We start from the raw sequence: 13731 nt of genomic DNA on the forward strand, positions 1-13731 counted from the left end.
GCAATTTGGGAGAGTGTATTGCTTTAGCATAGCTGAGAAGTGGGGCTGAAATTACGGTTCCCTGAATGCAGTGAAATCTCTAGTTGCTCTTTGCTGGCAAGTTTAATGCAGAATTATTAATTACATTTATTAATGACTTGGATGAGGATATAGGTTGCATGCTGATCAAGTCTGTAGATGTCACAAAGCTAGGAAGATAGCAATTATTGTGATAACAGATTCAGGAGCCAAAATGACTTCAAGACAGAATTTAGCAGCCATCTATCTAATACGCGCCTGGCAGTGCTCTATAAAGTACAGTTTGAGGGTCATGTTGCTCCCCTACTCAGAAAACTTTGGTGACTCCCTATTTGCTCTTTAAATCCCAAGCCTTTGGCCTGTTATTTAAGGCTTTGCCATATTATGATTCTACCACTGTCTGCTTTCCAACAAAATATTCTATAGTTCTTTTTCTAAAACCTTGTGCTTGAGCAAAACTCAGTTCTTTATATACTATTTTCCATTTGTGTTCTATGCTTTCACTACCTTTGAGCATTATTCTCCACTAAAAGTTTCTTTTTCTTACATGTTCCTTCTGTCTCAAGTCTAAATATCCATACCAGTTCAAATGTCACCTCTTGTGTTTCATCTTCTTTTATTGTCTTGGCTGGAGTGACCTCTTTCCTTTGCTAATCTTCAATAACACTTATCTGTTCCTCTCTATTTTTATCACTTTTTACTTCATATTGCAGGGTTTTTTTTTTTTTTTTTTTTTGGTGCACATTTTAAGTTTCTGTTAGACCCTGCCTAGTGCTAGAATTTCTGTCTGGTAACTCTTTTTATCTCCTAAGTGTCTCTAGATGTGTGTTCTATACATAGTTGATGATACTAAAGTGTCTTGCTGGGGGTTCATCTTTACTGTGGAAAAGTGCCTTTAGAGAAGACCCTACATTTTGCCCACGAGAGGCTTCATAGCTGTATCATAGCAACTTGGAAACTCAAAGGATAAATCCTTGAGGGGACGGATATTCCATTTTCCGTGATGTGCTTATTTCACATTGCTTGCCTGTATCAAAACATATCTGGTCCATGCACACACACACACACACACAGACACACACACACATCTGCTACATAACCACACACACACACAAACTAAAAAATTTGGAAAAGAAGGAGAAAATGCTCAATACGTGTTTTATTGAATAAATGAAAGACTGATGGAGAGAAAAAGATTTCCCCAAGGTCATAATATAAGAGCTGGAAGGAAGAGGTGCTGGGAAGAAAACGTCATTTAATTTATCAGATGAAACAACAGCTCGTGATATGACGAGCTCACCTGTGATTTGTGTACAACCAGGCTAAAAAAGGAAGCATGAACCAGAGATTTTTGGAGAGGTGTGGTCAAGAGAGGTGACGGGAGTTGGCAACTTGCATCATCCTTTAGGGTGGCCACACCTCTTGGATTCCTTGTGTAGTTTATACCTTTTGTTATAATTTAATGCTCTTAAAATTGGCCCATTTTAAATGGTGTTATATGGTCATCTTATTTATCAAATACCTCTTTGATCTGTTTAAGCTGCTGCATACCTGTGGTTGTGAAACTTGTGGCATAGGCTATTTGAGATAATAATCTTTGTAGTTAGCCTAATGTGGATATAAATACCATCTTTGTCACTTACTGGAAATATGAGCTGGACAAGTTATCAAGACCTCTGCAAGCATTCTTATATGGCTGTTACCTTCGACACAGAAAGCAGAGTTCTTGAGCATGGAATTTCTGCATCATCTTCAGGTTTCAGTATTTGTAACCCACAGAGGTTTTACCAGTGGCCAGGTATTTCTTGAGTAGTAGAAAAAGAAATACTTCACAGAGCTGTCAAATCTCCAGGTCTTCAGCATTAAATATCATGCAACCAAATGTAAGGGTATGGTTCACAGCAGTTGGCTGTTTCAGCTGGTTATTAATAGGAAGGCGAAAGATCATAGAAAGTTGACTCCTCCCTCATCATTTCTGTCTTCCAGTGAGAAGAGGAGAGCACGAACAGCAGGGAATTAGATTTATATATTTTCCTTAATATAAATTCACAGTGTGGTAGATTGCAGACAAAGTCTGAATCCAGGATTTCTAGACTTTCTATGTGTCTATGTGTCACTAAAAGGGAAAAGTACCTGGATTGTAAAGTATTCCAACTAGAAATAGACCAAGGGAATGCAAAGAGGGGTAAGAAGGTTGAATTTATCTGCCGGAAATGTAAATCCTGGTCAAAAAATCCAGATGAATATTTTTTAAGTAGGCAGTTATAGTTCAGTGAAAAAGAGAGAGTTGTGGAGTCAGACAGCTGGAGTTTGATCATAGCTCTACCACTTTCTAGCCAAAGGATCGTGGTTATGTTATTGAAACTTGTCTCTAGCCAAAGGATCTTGGTTATGTTATTTAAACCTGTGTATTAAACTTCTTTATCTGCATGTAATATGGGAATTGAAAAACAAACAACAAAAAAACAGAAACAAAATAAAACCTGTCTTATTGGTTGGTTCTGACAATGAAATTTGTTAATATTGTAAAATTCTTAGAACAGTCCCTAGTCTATAGTCAGCAGGCATGAATGCTAGTTATTATTATTTAAGCACTTGAAAGTAGTAAGTGATTTCCCTTACCTTTGTATTTATGGTTACAGGATGACACTTCTGTGGTGTTTAGTGAGTCTCTACTTTTATGGAATCCTGCAAAGTGATGCCTCAGGTAAGTGAATGGCTTTTGACAATGTATTAAAATGCAAGTCATGCGTAGGGTAATGAGTCCACTCTTCCTGAGAATGAATTTAAATAAACATAATGTTATTCATGTCCATCGTCTTCTGCGGTAGCAAATAATCATAAAGCAGAATAATAGAATTTTGATGATGGAAAGAACCATTGCTGTCTCTAGTCTTCATGGGATAGAGTACACAGGGGGCAGTGGGCCACTGTGTTTAAACACAGGAATTTTTCGTTACCTTCACACTCAGCCAACTAGAATAATGCTTTTTTCCCTTACCTCAGGTCCTATGGGGGAAAAATGGAAGTGATAATAGCACAATCTGTTTTTCAAATTTGAGCCAGTGGTGGAAAAGGTATCAGTGGTAATAATCCATTGAGTTGTTAAATAAAATAATGAGTTTTTGTCATATTGTTTCTATATAGGAAAAAGAAAAGATCTGTCTTTAGACTCATTCTTTCTCTGGATGTTGCTTTATAAGACGAACCAGCTAAGACCTTTATAGAGTTTGAAAACCAAACTCAGTCATCATGGGCCTGGATCACATGAAATTAGAGATGGAAGAGACTTGCTGTTTGAAAGTCCATCTTTTCAGATCTTCTCTTCTTCCCAGAATTATGCCCAGAATCACTCTCTATCTCTGACTATTAATCATTACATTTCAGCCTGTGTTTTTGGACTAATCAAATTCTTAGAAAGTTTTTAGTACATAAAACTGAAATTTGTCTCCTTGATTTTAGTATCTAAAACTGAAATTTGTCTCTTTCCAAACATTTACTTGGTTCAACTGCAGGACTGAAAAAAAAAAAAGAAACAAACAAACAAACAAACAAAACAACCAAAACCTAATGCAATGGTTCTCTAATTGTAATGAAGGGAACCTAGAGGTCCTCATTTTATAAAGCTTTTCATGTAAAATTCCCCTGAACACCATAAACCATACTTTACATATCATTGCTTTAATTCCTTTTCTTTGTGAGAGGGCTTCTGCAATGTTAAGTTAGCTACCATATAACCATGACCTCAGTGTTCTGCAATATATGCCTTCAACTGTTTTTCATATGACATGGATTTGAGCTCTCCTACCATCCTGATCATCTTTTCTGGGTGCGTTTCAGCTTTTCTATGCCACATAAAACATTGTATTAGAAACCAAAAATAGTACTAAAGGAGTGGTATAAGTAGGACAGAGTACAGCTCAGTGCTGAAACTAGCGGTAACTTCTAGCCTTGTTGGCCCTTTGGGGCTTCACAGAGGAATGGCTGTAGATAACCGGGGATGTTATTCAGCTGGGATGCGCTAGGAGACAGCTCCCTGGCTGTTTAGTCCAGCATCTGTCCTGCTTGGTTAGGTGTCGCGTTTGATAGGTGAGTTTCTTGATGTCCTGATTTTCAAATATGTTAAATATAATTCTTGATTTTAGTTTGTTCTTATTTGATTTAGTTCTATGTTTGAATGCTATCTGCTCACAGAGGCTTCCTTGACCATCTTAACTAAAAATCCCTACCAGTCACTCTCTCTCCCTCCATCCTGTTTTAGTTTTCTTTGTAACACTCACCTTCCCTGATATTATATTAGCCTTCTTTCTCTTCTCTCCTCCTCCTCCCTCTTCCTCTTCTCTTGTTTCCTCCTCCTTTTCCTTCCTTTTTTTCTCCCTGAACTCCCTGTCCTTCCTCCTTTCCTGCCTCCCTTCTTTCCTTTCTCTCCATCTCTTTTTCTTCCTCCTTCCCTCCCTCTGTCTTGGATTTTAAGCTGCCTGAAGGCAGGAACTTGTTCAGGAACTTTTGTTTGTTATCCAAACACTCAGAATAATATTGACGCATAGACACATAGCAGATGCTGAATACATAGGTGTTAAATGGTTGAATACATGTCCCTTTACATCCTTTCCCCTGCCCCCAGACTGTCCAGTTTTATAATGGAATGTGTTTGGGTTCATGCCAGTAATTCATCATGTGGTTTTATGTCCTCCCTCACCCTGAAGGAAGAGGGACAGGTGACTGTGTTACCATTGCTGAAGGATCATGGAGGTTCCAGAAGCTAGTGAGTGCTGGTACCTTCCCAGCAGTCCTGACCATGTTACTTTTCTGAATGACCTTTACTGTAATCCATCCAAGGAGTCCCCAGCCCCCACCTCAAGTGCTGTTGGTAAGAGAGCTTTCTACCCAGGAACTGTGACTCATAATTCTGCCAGGGGAAGCTAACTTCTTGAATAAGATAAGTTCTCATACCAGCCACATTGCGTCACCGTGGGAGCAGGAAACATGTTGTAATCCCCTCAGCCCATCTGGCACATACTCATTTGCCTTCCTTATGAAGAGGTGTATTGTGTCTGACAGTGATGCCACTTCCTAGTTGGAGGGAGAGGAACAAAAAGGACATGTTGTTGACAAAAACGAAAAGAGCAACTGGCTCTGGGCTAGTGGGGGAAGAAAGAAATCATTGCGCATCTTGAGGGATCAACCAACCTCTCTGCACATGAAAGTATTGCCTTTTACAAGGCATCTGGGGATGCTGACAGATTTGTTGGTCTTTCATGAGGCTTTCCCTGTGCTCAGGTTCCCATCTCAACGGAAACACAGGTTGATGTGAGGAACAAAGCAGAAATGTTCTGAAAACCCTAAAGCAATCTACATGCGTATCGTATTAGTAAGACACTTATTTTGTTCTGAGTCCTTCCATGTGGGCCTTTTAAGAGAATCCTCAAATATAAAAAAGAAACCATAAAAGCATAAGAACTTAGCGCCCATGCAATGTGTTTTCACGTGCAGTGAACTGGCCGTGAAGTCATACGATTCTGACTTCCGATCATGATTTTTCTGGTAGCGGTGCTGTGATCCCCTTATCCCCTCAGGAATGGGGGAGCAACATTTTCATCTTAGGTGATGATAAAAGCAAATGATTTTTTAAGAAAGCTTTATTTCACTTTAAGGAATTAAAGCTTGGATAATTATAATAGCGATTCTATGATTATAATGTGCTAGTTATAGTAATAATAATAAAGCTCCCTTTGCTTAAAAAAGCAGTTTGCATTGTACATATTCAATGTCAGTCTCACACCCAAACCATGGGGTAGTCAGAGCTATTGTAACTACCTTTGTTGGGTAAGACAAGTTAGGATCAAAGTGTTTAAATGTATTACTCGAAGTCACACAGCTATAGTTAGCATGCTTGTGACTTCAACGAGTTTCTGGATTCCTGACATCCATATTAGTTTTACTAAATATGCTCCAGTTGGGGTCTATTAGAATATAAATTACTTAGAAAAAAGATTAAGATCTAAGGGATCACAGGTAATCATTTTGCAAACTGTTGAAGAACCGCTCTGTGATAGGTTTCTATGCTTTGTAGGTAAGGCATATCCTTACACGCTTATCCTGCCCCCTCACAGCACTGAAACATTTTCTTCAGGAGGAAAATGATTGTAATCCAAAATTCAAACCCAATATTCCTTTTTTTGCTTATTATAGTATTAAATATTTTCACTAATAAACTCGAAGAAGTTCTGTTTGTAAGACTTCGAAATGGAAACTTCAGCTCAATACACGTCTCTTTTGCTGTGCCTCATTCGCAGTGTGTCAGGAAGCTGAACTGTTAAAAGCTGCCTTTGGAGTAGAAATAAATTTTGGAACCTGTGATCCCAAGTTGAGGAGGTAATAAAAATAGCACCATATAGAATATAGTGAATTTAAAAAATATTACCATATCAAAATTATTTGCTGCACAAATCACGTGAAAAAGAGAGTACACTGCCACCCCAAAATGCAGGCACACACACGGATCTTTGAAAAAGATTTTATTTCAAAGCCAGCAGTTGACTGTGTGCCAGGTGCAGGGCTGGATTTCACACACATTATCAGGAACTTCACAGGAACTATTGTGTAGGGATAGGGGCTGGAGGCTCTTCTACCTGTTTGATAGTTTAGGAAATGAAGATCCAGGGAGGTCGCCCAAGTGCTCATGATAGCCTGGCTTGCCTGATAGAGCCAGGCTGCCTTGACTCCAGAAACAGTGCTCTTTTTTATTTTTCCATACTATATTGCCTTTCTTTAGGACTGTGCTCTGCTACTAGAAGTAAGATCCTCTGATTCCTTTTCCATTATATTTTACAAAATTGGTAGAGAATGGAAATCATCTATCCAATGATTGGGAGTGAATTATACAATGCAAAATAAATAAATAGTAAAAAACACTGTGGTTTCCTAGTAATTGAGAGATTCAAGTTCTGTTTTACTCTGTGACTTGTTCGATGACAGTAAAGAGGTCATTTCATCACTTTTTGTCACTTATTTATAAACCAAGCCAACCAACCAAACAATTAACAAACAATAGCAGCAGATCCCAGTCAATTCCAGTTTCTTGTTTTTTATGAAGGAACGCTACGCATCATGGACACACACAGGGTATACTCCTATTAGCTACTTAAATTCTTTCTAATAACAATGTTAACAATGATTTCACTTTATTCTAAAGATCATGCGTTTGACCATTTTAGATCATAGAATCCAGGGTTAGTAAGAGGAATTTCTTATTTTAAGAGGAATACAGTAAAGTTTGAGAGAAGGAAGAGAAAATAATTACCAAATAGAATTCCGTGAGAGCAGAGAAAGTTACCAATCCTATCAGGAGATATTGGGGAAGACTTAATCATTGCTCCTTCCTAGGAAGAAATGCATCTGTTATTTGGGAATGAAATAGTTCAGGGCAACTCAAAAGATAGTGCAAAGGCATTTAGAAGCCAAGCTGGAAAGGTAGGTTGGGAACAAATTATGCAGGACGGGAATTACTTCAGGTAAAGAGAATGTCCACATTTAATGTATTTTGGTTATAGTTGGCTAGCTTTCTTTTCCTTTTTTAAAATTCTGTCTTATTTTTGCAAGGACATACACTATTATTAATTCTATGTGATGGTTCTTTCAACTTTTGGTAAGAATTCAATTTGTTACCAGCCCCAGTGGCCTCATTTTATTTGAATATCCTTGCTTTAATAACTCCATATTCAGATATACTTGTGACATTGTGTCCTGTCCCAGTTGCCCATGGCTGGTCATCCTGAACACTCTTCATTTCTATGTAATTTAGTCCAAACATTTGGGAAATGTATGAAGAATACTGTTTCATTTTATTCTTAGTCCTAAAGGTCATTGGAATTACAGAATTTCACCCTGTTGTCATTTAAATAATGCCTCTCGGAAGCAGATCTCTTCACTTTTTTTTTTTTTTTTTAGCTGTGTTTATAGCTTGAAACACACTTATATTTTAGTTACTTATATTTCCCAAGGGTGGATTTACTGTAGCCTGATTGAAAAGAAATTTAAGTACCACATAATTGGCTTGATACTGAGTTTGCAAATACACGGCTTCTTGTATCACAGTGATAATTCTAAGTTTAGAAAAATGACCTGGTTCTTTTTCACATGGCTGTGTTAGTTAAAGGAAACCAGTATTTTTGCAGGAACTCCTGCATACCATTGTAGGAAAAAATGTTTGTTTTACAAGAATTTATTCTACCCTTTGAATTACCTTTGTTTTTGCTATCCTTTCCCTCACTCCCCCAACCCTGAATATTCATTTCTACCATATTTTAGGGACCAGATTGCCACCTTTGCGGTGACTCACTACCAAGACCAGTTTCTACCCACTTTTCTTTCACCACTTAAAAAGTTTCTTTTCTGTTTAACTGATTAACTTTTTAGAAAATAAAATATATACCCACCCAGGATAACAACACAATGATTGCTTTATTTTTAAATCCACTGAGTGCTGCCATCTCTCATTTATTTTTGAGGAACAGTGAGAAAATGGATACATTTAACAAATAATTTGGGAACCTCAGTCACCTTCAAGTACCTGCTATCCAAACCTATAAAAGCTGATGTACAAAATTTTCTGGCTTTGCCTTTGCGTGTTTTAGAGACAGTAGGAATAATGAAAATGCAAGACGACTAAGACAATGAGAGAAAATAAATAAAATAATCACTTCCTCAGCAACCTAGACCATATTCTGTTGTGTTTTATGACATTCATTTCTCCTTCTACCGTAGGAACCAAAATGCTTGGTATAGCTATACATTACTGGGAAATAAATAGCACTTTTCTGCAGTGTTTGTAGGGTCTGAAATAGTTTAAGGCTCTTATCCATCGGCCCATTTTTTTTTACTTCTGAGATACTTTCATATTTATTTATTTATTTATTTTTTGAGACGGAGCTTTGCTCTTGTTGCCAGGCTGGAGTGCAATGGTGCGATCTCAGCTCACCTCAACCTCCACCTCCCAGGTTCAAGTGATTCTCCTGCCTCAGCCTCCCGAGTAGGTGGGATTACAGGCATGTGCCACCATGCCCAACTAATTCTGTATTTTTTTGTAGAGATGGGGTTTCTCCATGTTGGTCGGGTTGGTCTGGAACTCCTGACCTCAGGTGATCTGCCTGCCTCAGCCTCCCAAAGTGCTGGAATTGCAGGCTACTTTCATATTTTTTTTAAAGTGCTCTTTAAGGTTTATAGTAGTGTTCATTTTGATATGTACACCAAGATAATGGTGTTTGCGTTTCCCCCTTCACTTATGTAAGAAAATGTTATGGTCTCTTTGAGATTTGGGCTTGCCACCCAGTGCTAGCAAGACTGACCAATTTAGTCTATTTACCAATTACGTTTCCTCAGTGGAACCTTCTCCAGGACCTACTGCATACGTGTAGATACTCAAGAGGAAAGAAAAAGGAAACAGGCACATCGATCATGATTTTTTATATGTGTGATTTTCTCTGTTAAATATTGCTTTTTATTAATTTATTATGGTGGGTTTTATTTTTTCCTAATTACTTACACTTGCATAAGAAGTATAACTATGGGCCAGGCACACTGGCTCATGCCTATAATGCCAGTACTTTGGGAGGCTGAGCTGGGGAGATTGCTTGAGGCCAGAAGTTTGAGACCAGCCTGCACAAAATAATAAGACCCTGACTCCACAAAAGAAAATTAAAAAAATAGCTGAGTATGGTGATGCACACCTGTAGTCCCAGCTAATCAGGAGGCTGAGGTGGGAGGATCACTTGAGACCGGCCGGTAAAGGCTAAAATGAGCTGTGATCACGCCACTGCACTCCAGCCTGGGCGACAGAACAAGACCTTGTCTCTCTCTTTCTCAAAAAAAAGTACAACTATAGTTGAAATATAGACCTTTATTATTAGTACTAGATGAGAGATTAAATTGTGTTTATCATATGTAAAATGATATTTCAAAGTATTTATACATTATGGAATGACTAAATCTAGCTAATTAACATATGTATTACCTAACATAGTTACCATTTTTGGAGTGAGAACACTTTAGATTCACTGTTATCACTTTAAAGCAAGCTTGTCCAACCCGTGGCCCGTGGGCCACATGAAGCCCAAAACGGCTTTGAATATGGCCCAACACAAATTTTGAAACTTTCTTAAAACATTGTGGACTTTTTGTGATTTTCATTTTTAGATCATCAGTTATTGTTAGTGTTAGCTTATTTTATGTGTGGCCCAAGACAATTCTTTTTCTTCCAAAGTGGCACAGGAGAGCCGGAAGATTGGACACACCTGCTTTAAGGCAAACAGATATACAAATTATTGTTCCCAAGTGGATACCAACCATTATTAATTATTATTTATTGTAGTTTTGTTTGCCCTTTTTTTCAAGGGGGAGAAATCTTTAATTGTTTGCCATAGACTTATCTGATGACCAGATGCAAAAACCTACTAGCTTTAAATTGATGCACCTGAGTTAACCTGAATGCCCTATCCTTCTCTAGCGTTTGAGACTTCAGACTGCCCCAAAATTGCTTAATGGACTGATATTTGATTTTTAGAGTGAAAACATTAATTTTATTCTTATATTTTCAATGTTTTCTGAATTTTTAAATTTATCTGGTCATCTAGAGAAAACTGAATTTCTTATATGACAGATATTTTGACATTCACAGCTTGATTGTACATGTCTTTTTGTCATTTTCTGGTGTCCACTCAAGGTAAAGGAAAATAAGAAAAAAGAGAAGAAGGAGAGAAAAGAGGAATAATGAGGGAGAGAGGAAGAGAGAGAGACCTTTTTTTGAAAAAGAGAGATAGTAGGAAAAAGAGAGAGAGAGGCATAAAATGCAAAGGGAAAAATAAAGTATTCCTACACGGGTTTCCTGGATCTGATGTAAACCTAGCTATATACTTTTTTCAGATTACCAAAGAAGCTAAACCATTTTTAATACCACATTTAAATACTCCCCCCTTTTTTTTCTGAGCTTTGCATTGAATGGTTTCCTTTTTGAACAGTTAATGTTTTCTAGGTTTTTTTGTTTGTTTGTTTTACATTCTTACTCTTTCCCTCCTTCCGAGTATATTAAAATGGTGAGAGAAAATAGAAACCTTAAATATTCCAGAAGTTTCCTTACATCTAGTGCCCCTATAGCCATGAGAGTGGTCAGCATCTCCAGGGCTAATGCTTTGTTAATCAGGATACTTTTATTCTGAAAAAAAGTGTACAGCAGAGATGGTGGAGACTTAAAGCTTTGCATGCCCGTCAGGATAATGAAGGAAGAAGAGATGGCGGGCAAAAATGTAAGACTCTGGACCCCCTTTTGCAAGTTTATACGTTCTAAGGCAGAAACAATCTGCTGTTGTTTGCAACTGACACTGAGCTGTGAAATGTTTTTGCTAGTAGCAGTGTATTTCTTGAGGCACAGTAGAAACCCAACCAATCTATATTCAAGTCTAAGAGGAGGGTGTAGCTTTACTTGGAGGTTGATTGAAATCATGGAAATTGTGAATGGAGTAATTAGTAATCGGAAGTGTTGGAGGACTTTCTCCCTCCCGCTGCATGCAGTATTCTTAGTGAAATGCTAAGGGGAATTTCAGGAAGAAAGTGAAGACAGGTTTGGTTGTTTTATTAAGGCAAACTTTTAGCTCTCTCACCTTTATTACTCTAAATATCCTGTTCTTAAAAAGGATTCTTCCTCTCATTTATAATGCAGTAATAATTGATGACTACAATAATAGCCGTGAAGCATTTTACAGTATTGGATTTTTAATCACTAAAAGAAGACCATGTTGAGCTAAACATGGCTTTAAATCTATTTTATTTTAATTCTCTGTAAATTGGAAATTACTATATAGTGGTGGGTAGGTATGTAATAGAAAGGAAGGAAGGTGAGGAAACTCACATTCTTTGAATCAAGGATTATATTCGTATAATATTATATTCATTTCTGAAAAGCCTCTTAATTCAGAAATACATGTTTTCTTCTATTGTTACAAGTGAGGGACTCCAAATTCAAAAAATTGAATGAACTTACCTAATATCACTATAGAAGTAAGTGGTAAAATTTGTATTGCTGTTTGACTTTAAGATGCACTGTCATTTAAAATACACCATGCTGCCACTGAGTTATTTATAATTAAAACTTCATTTTAAAACATGCCAACCAAATCTGTCAATAATTGATGATACGGAACACACATATTTGAAAAGAAACATTTAACCAGTTACCAAAACAGAATCTAGTATGTGATTTTTCGTGTTGCAAATAAAATTTCAAGATGATTTGCTTCAGTCTTCCTGAAACATATACAGTACATTTTAATTGTGTATATTTAGATAATATACATCTTTCCAAGTTTATACAAATTTTCTCAAAGGAAAGCAGTTCTATACAGGAATAAGATTGCAGATGAATGAAGGAAAGGTGGCTTGGTACAGGTGCAGTGGGTTTGAGTGCAGTGGGAAGCTATTAACTTTAGTATTCTGCAAGGTTGCTTTGGCATTATTCATATGGCTTCCCTTGTGGCTAACTCAGAGATACTAACTCTAACTCCCTAGCTTTTGCTCCTTTTCCAATGACTGACTGCAGGCTCTGTCCCTCCACTTAGGTGTTAAGGGACTCAGTCAAGGATGTTTACATGTGGCTCAGAGATTTTTTTGGGTACCCAGCAGTGTAGAGTTCTAGAAAGTTCTTTTCAGTTTACAAATGCCAGTTCTTTTCTGCTAGTCTTTGGCAGTGATTGGATGTGAATTGTGAAATTTGATTGTGGTCTCACTCCAAGTTCTATTTTATTTCTGGTGGAGCTGGAATGTTTTATCTTTCTCGGAAACGATCACTTTTTGTGTGTATGGCAACAAAACAGCTAGAATAACTGTCACTTGGGCTCAGCAAGTACACAAAAGTATGGGCTGGGGGCATTTTAACCAATCCATATTCATACATAGGTAAGCTATTCCACTTACTGCAAACTCTCCAGAATTGAAATCCCAGCAGATTTAATACACAAAGCCTCTTCAGTCCTAGGGAAATGAGTTTTTTTTTTAACAGACTGATTATTCATTTCAAAACATGGAATATTTTTGTCATAAAAGGATGATAAGTATTGCCCTCCTATTTTAAATATGCACCTTTGTGATTTAATAGAAACTGGTCAAAGATCTGTATAACCTCCACATTTAGGGAGGTTGGTCCTTCATGATTAGATGTGAAACCCAGTTCAGCATATGTCTCCTGGGCACCTGTTACATGCAGACCCTTGTACGTAGGGTAGGTAAAGATGAAGACATTGTGCATGTATTCATTCATTCATTCATCTGTAGTGTGTGAGTATGTGCTGGACACTGTGCTTGCCTGTATTGGTAACCAAAACAAAAATTATCTTTGCCCTCATGACATTCACAGTCTTGGGGATGGCTTCAAGTCTTTTCTTACTTGAAGAACATAAGTAAGTAAACAAATTTTTTATAAGAAGTTCTCTATAGTTATAAATAAGGTATTATATTAATGGAAAGTAATGGGATATTCCTTTCCTTATCCCATAGTTAAGGAAAATCTATTAAATAATTTGCTATTTAATTGAGAATTGAGGGATGAGAAAGAGCCACCTTCAAAGGCAGTGGCATGAGATGTAGGCCCTGGGTTGCAGGAGCTTTGAGAACTATGAGGAAAGAAACATGCAACGAAGACGAAGCGGTAGTCAGAGTGCAGCACAT

The 13731-nt window shown here is 37.4% G+C and overlaps 1 protein-coding gene across 6 annotated transcripts in view; it reads left to right on the plus strand.

Moving 5' to 3' along the window:
* IL1RAP (interleukin 1 receptor accessory protein) overlaps positions 1-13731 on the plus strand; it is a 149077-nt gene that overhangs the window by 47301 nt on the left and 88045 nt on the right. For 5 of the 6 annotated variants that reach the window (XM_063704459.1, XM_019024722.4, XM_063704461.1 and 2 more), the window contains one exon: positions 2661-2725. The exons of the other annotated variant lie outside the window; for it this stretch is intronic. In XM_063704459.1, the coding sequence (XP_063560529.1) occupies positions 2661-2725 (65 nt within the window). The remainder of the gene's footprint in view (positions 1-2660; positions 2726-13731) is intronic. 6 annotated transcript variants of the gene reach the window in all.

Source organism: Gorilla gorilla, chromosome 2 (assembly GCF_029281585.2).
Source record: "Gorilla gorilla gorilla isolate KB3781 chromosome 2, NHGRI_mGorGor1-v2.1_pri, whole genome shotgun sequence".
In the NCBI taxonomy this organism is placed as follows: domain Eukaryota; kingdom Metazoa; phylum Chordata; class Mammalia; order Primates; family Hominidae; genus Gorilla; species Gorilla gorilla.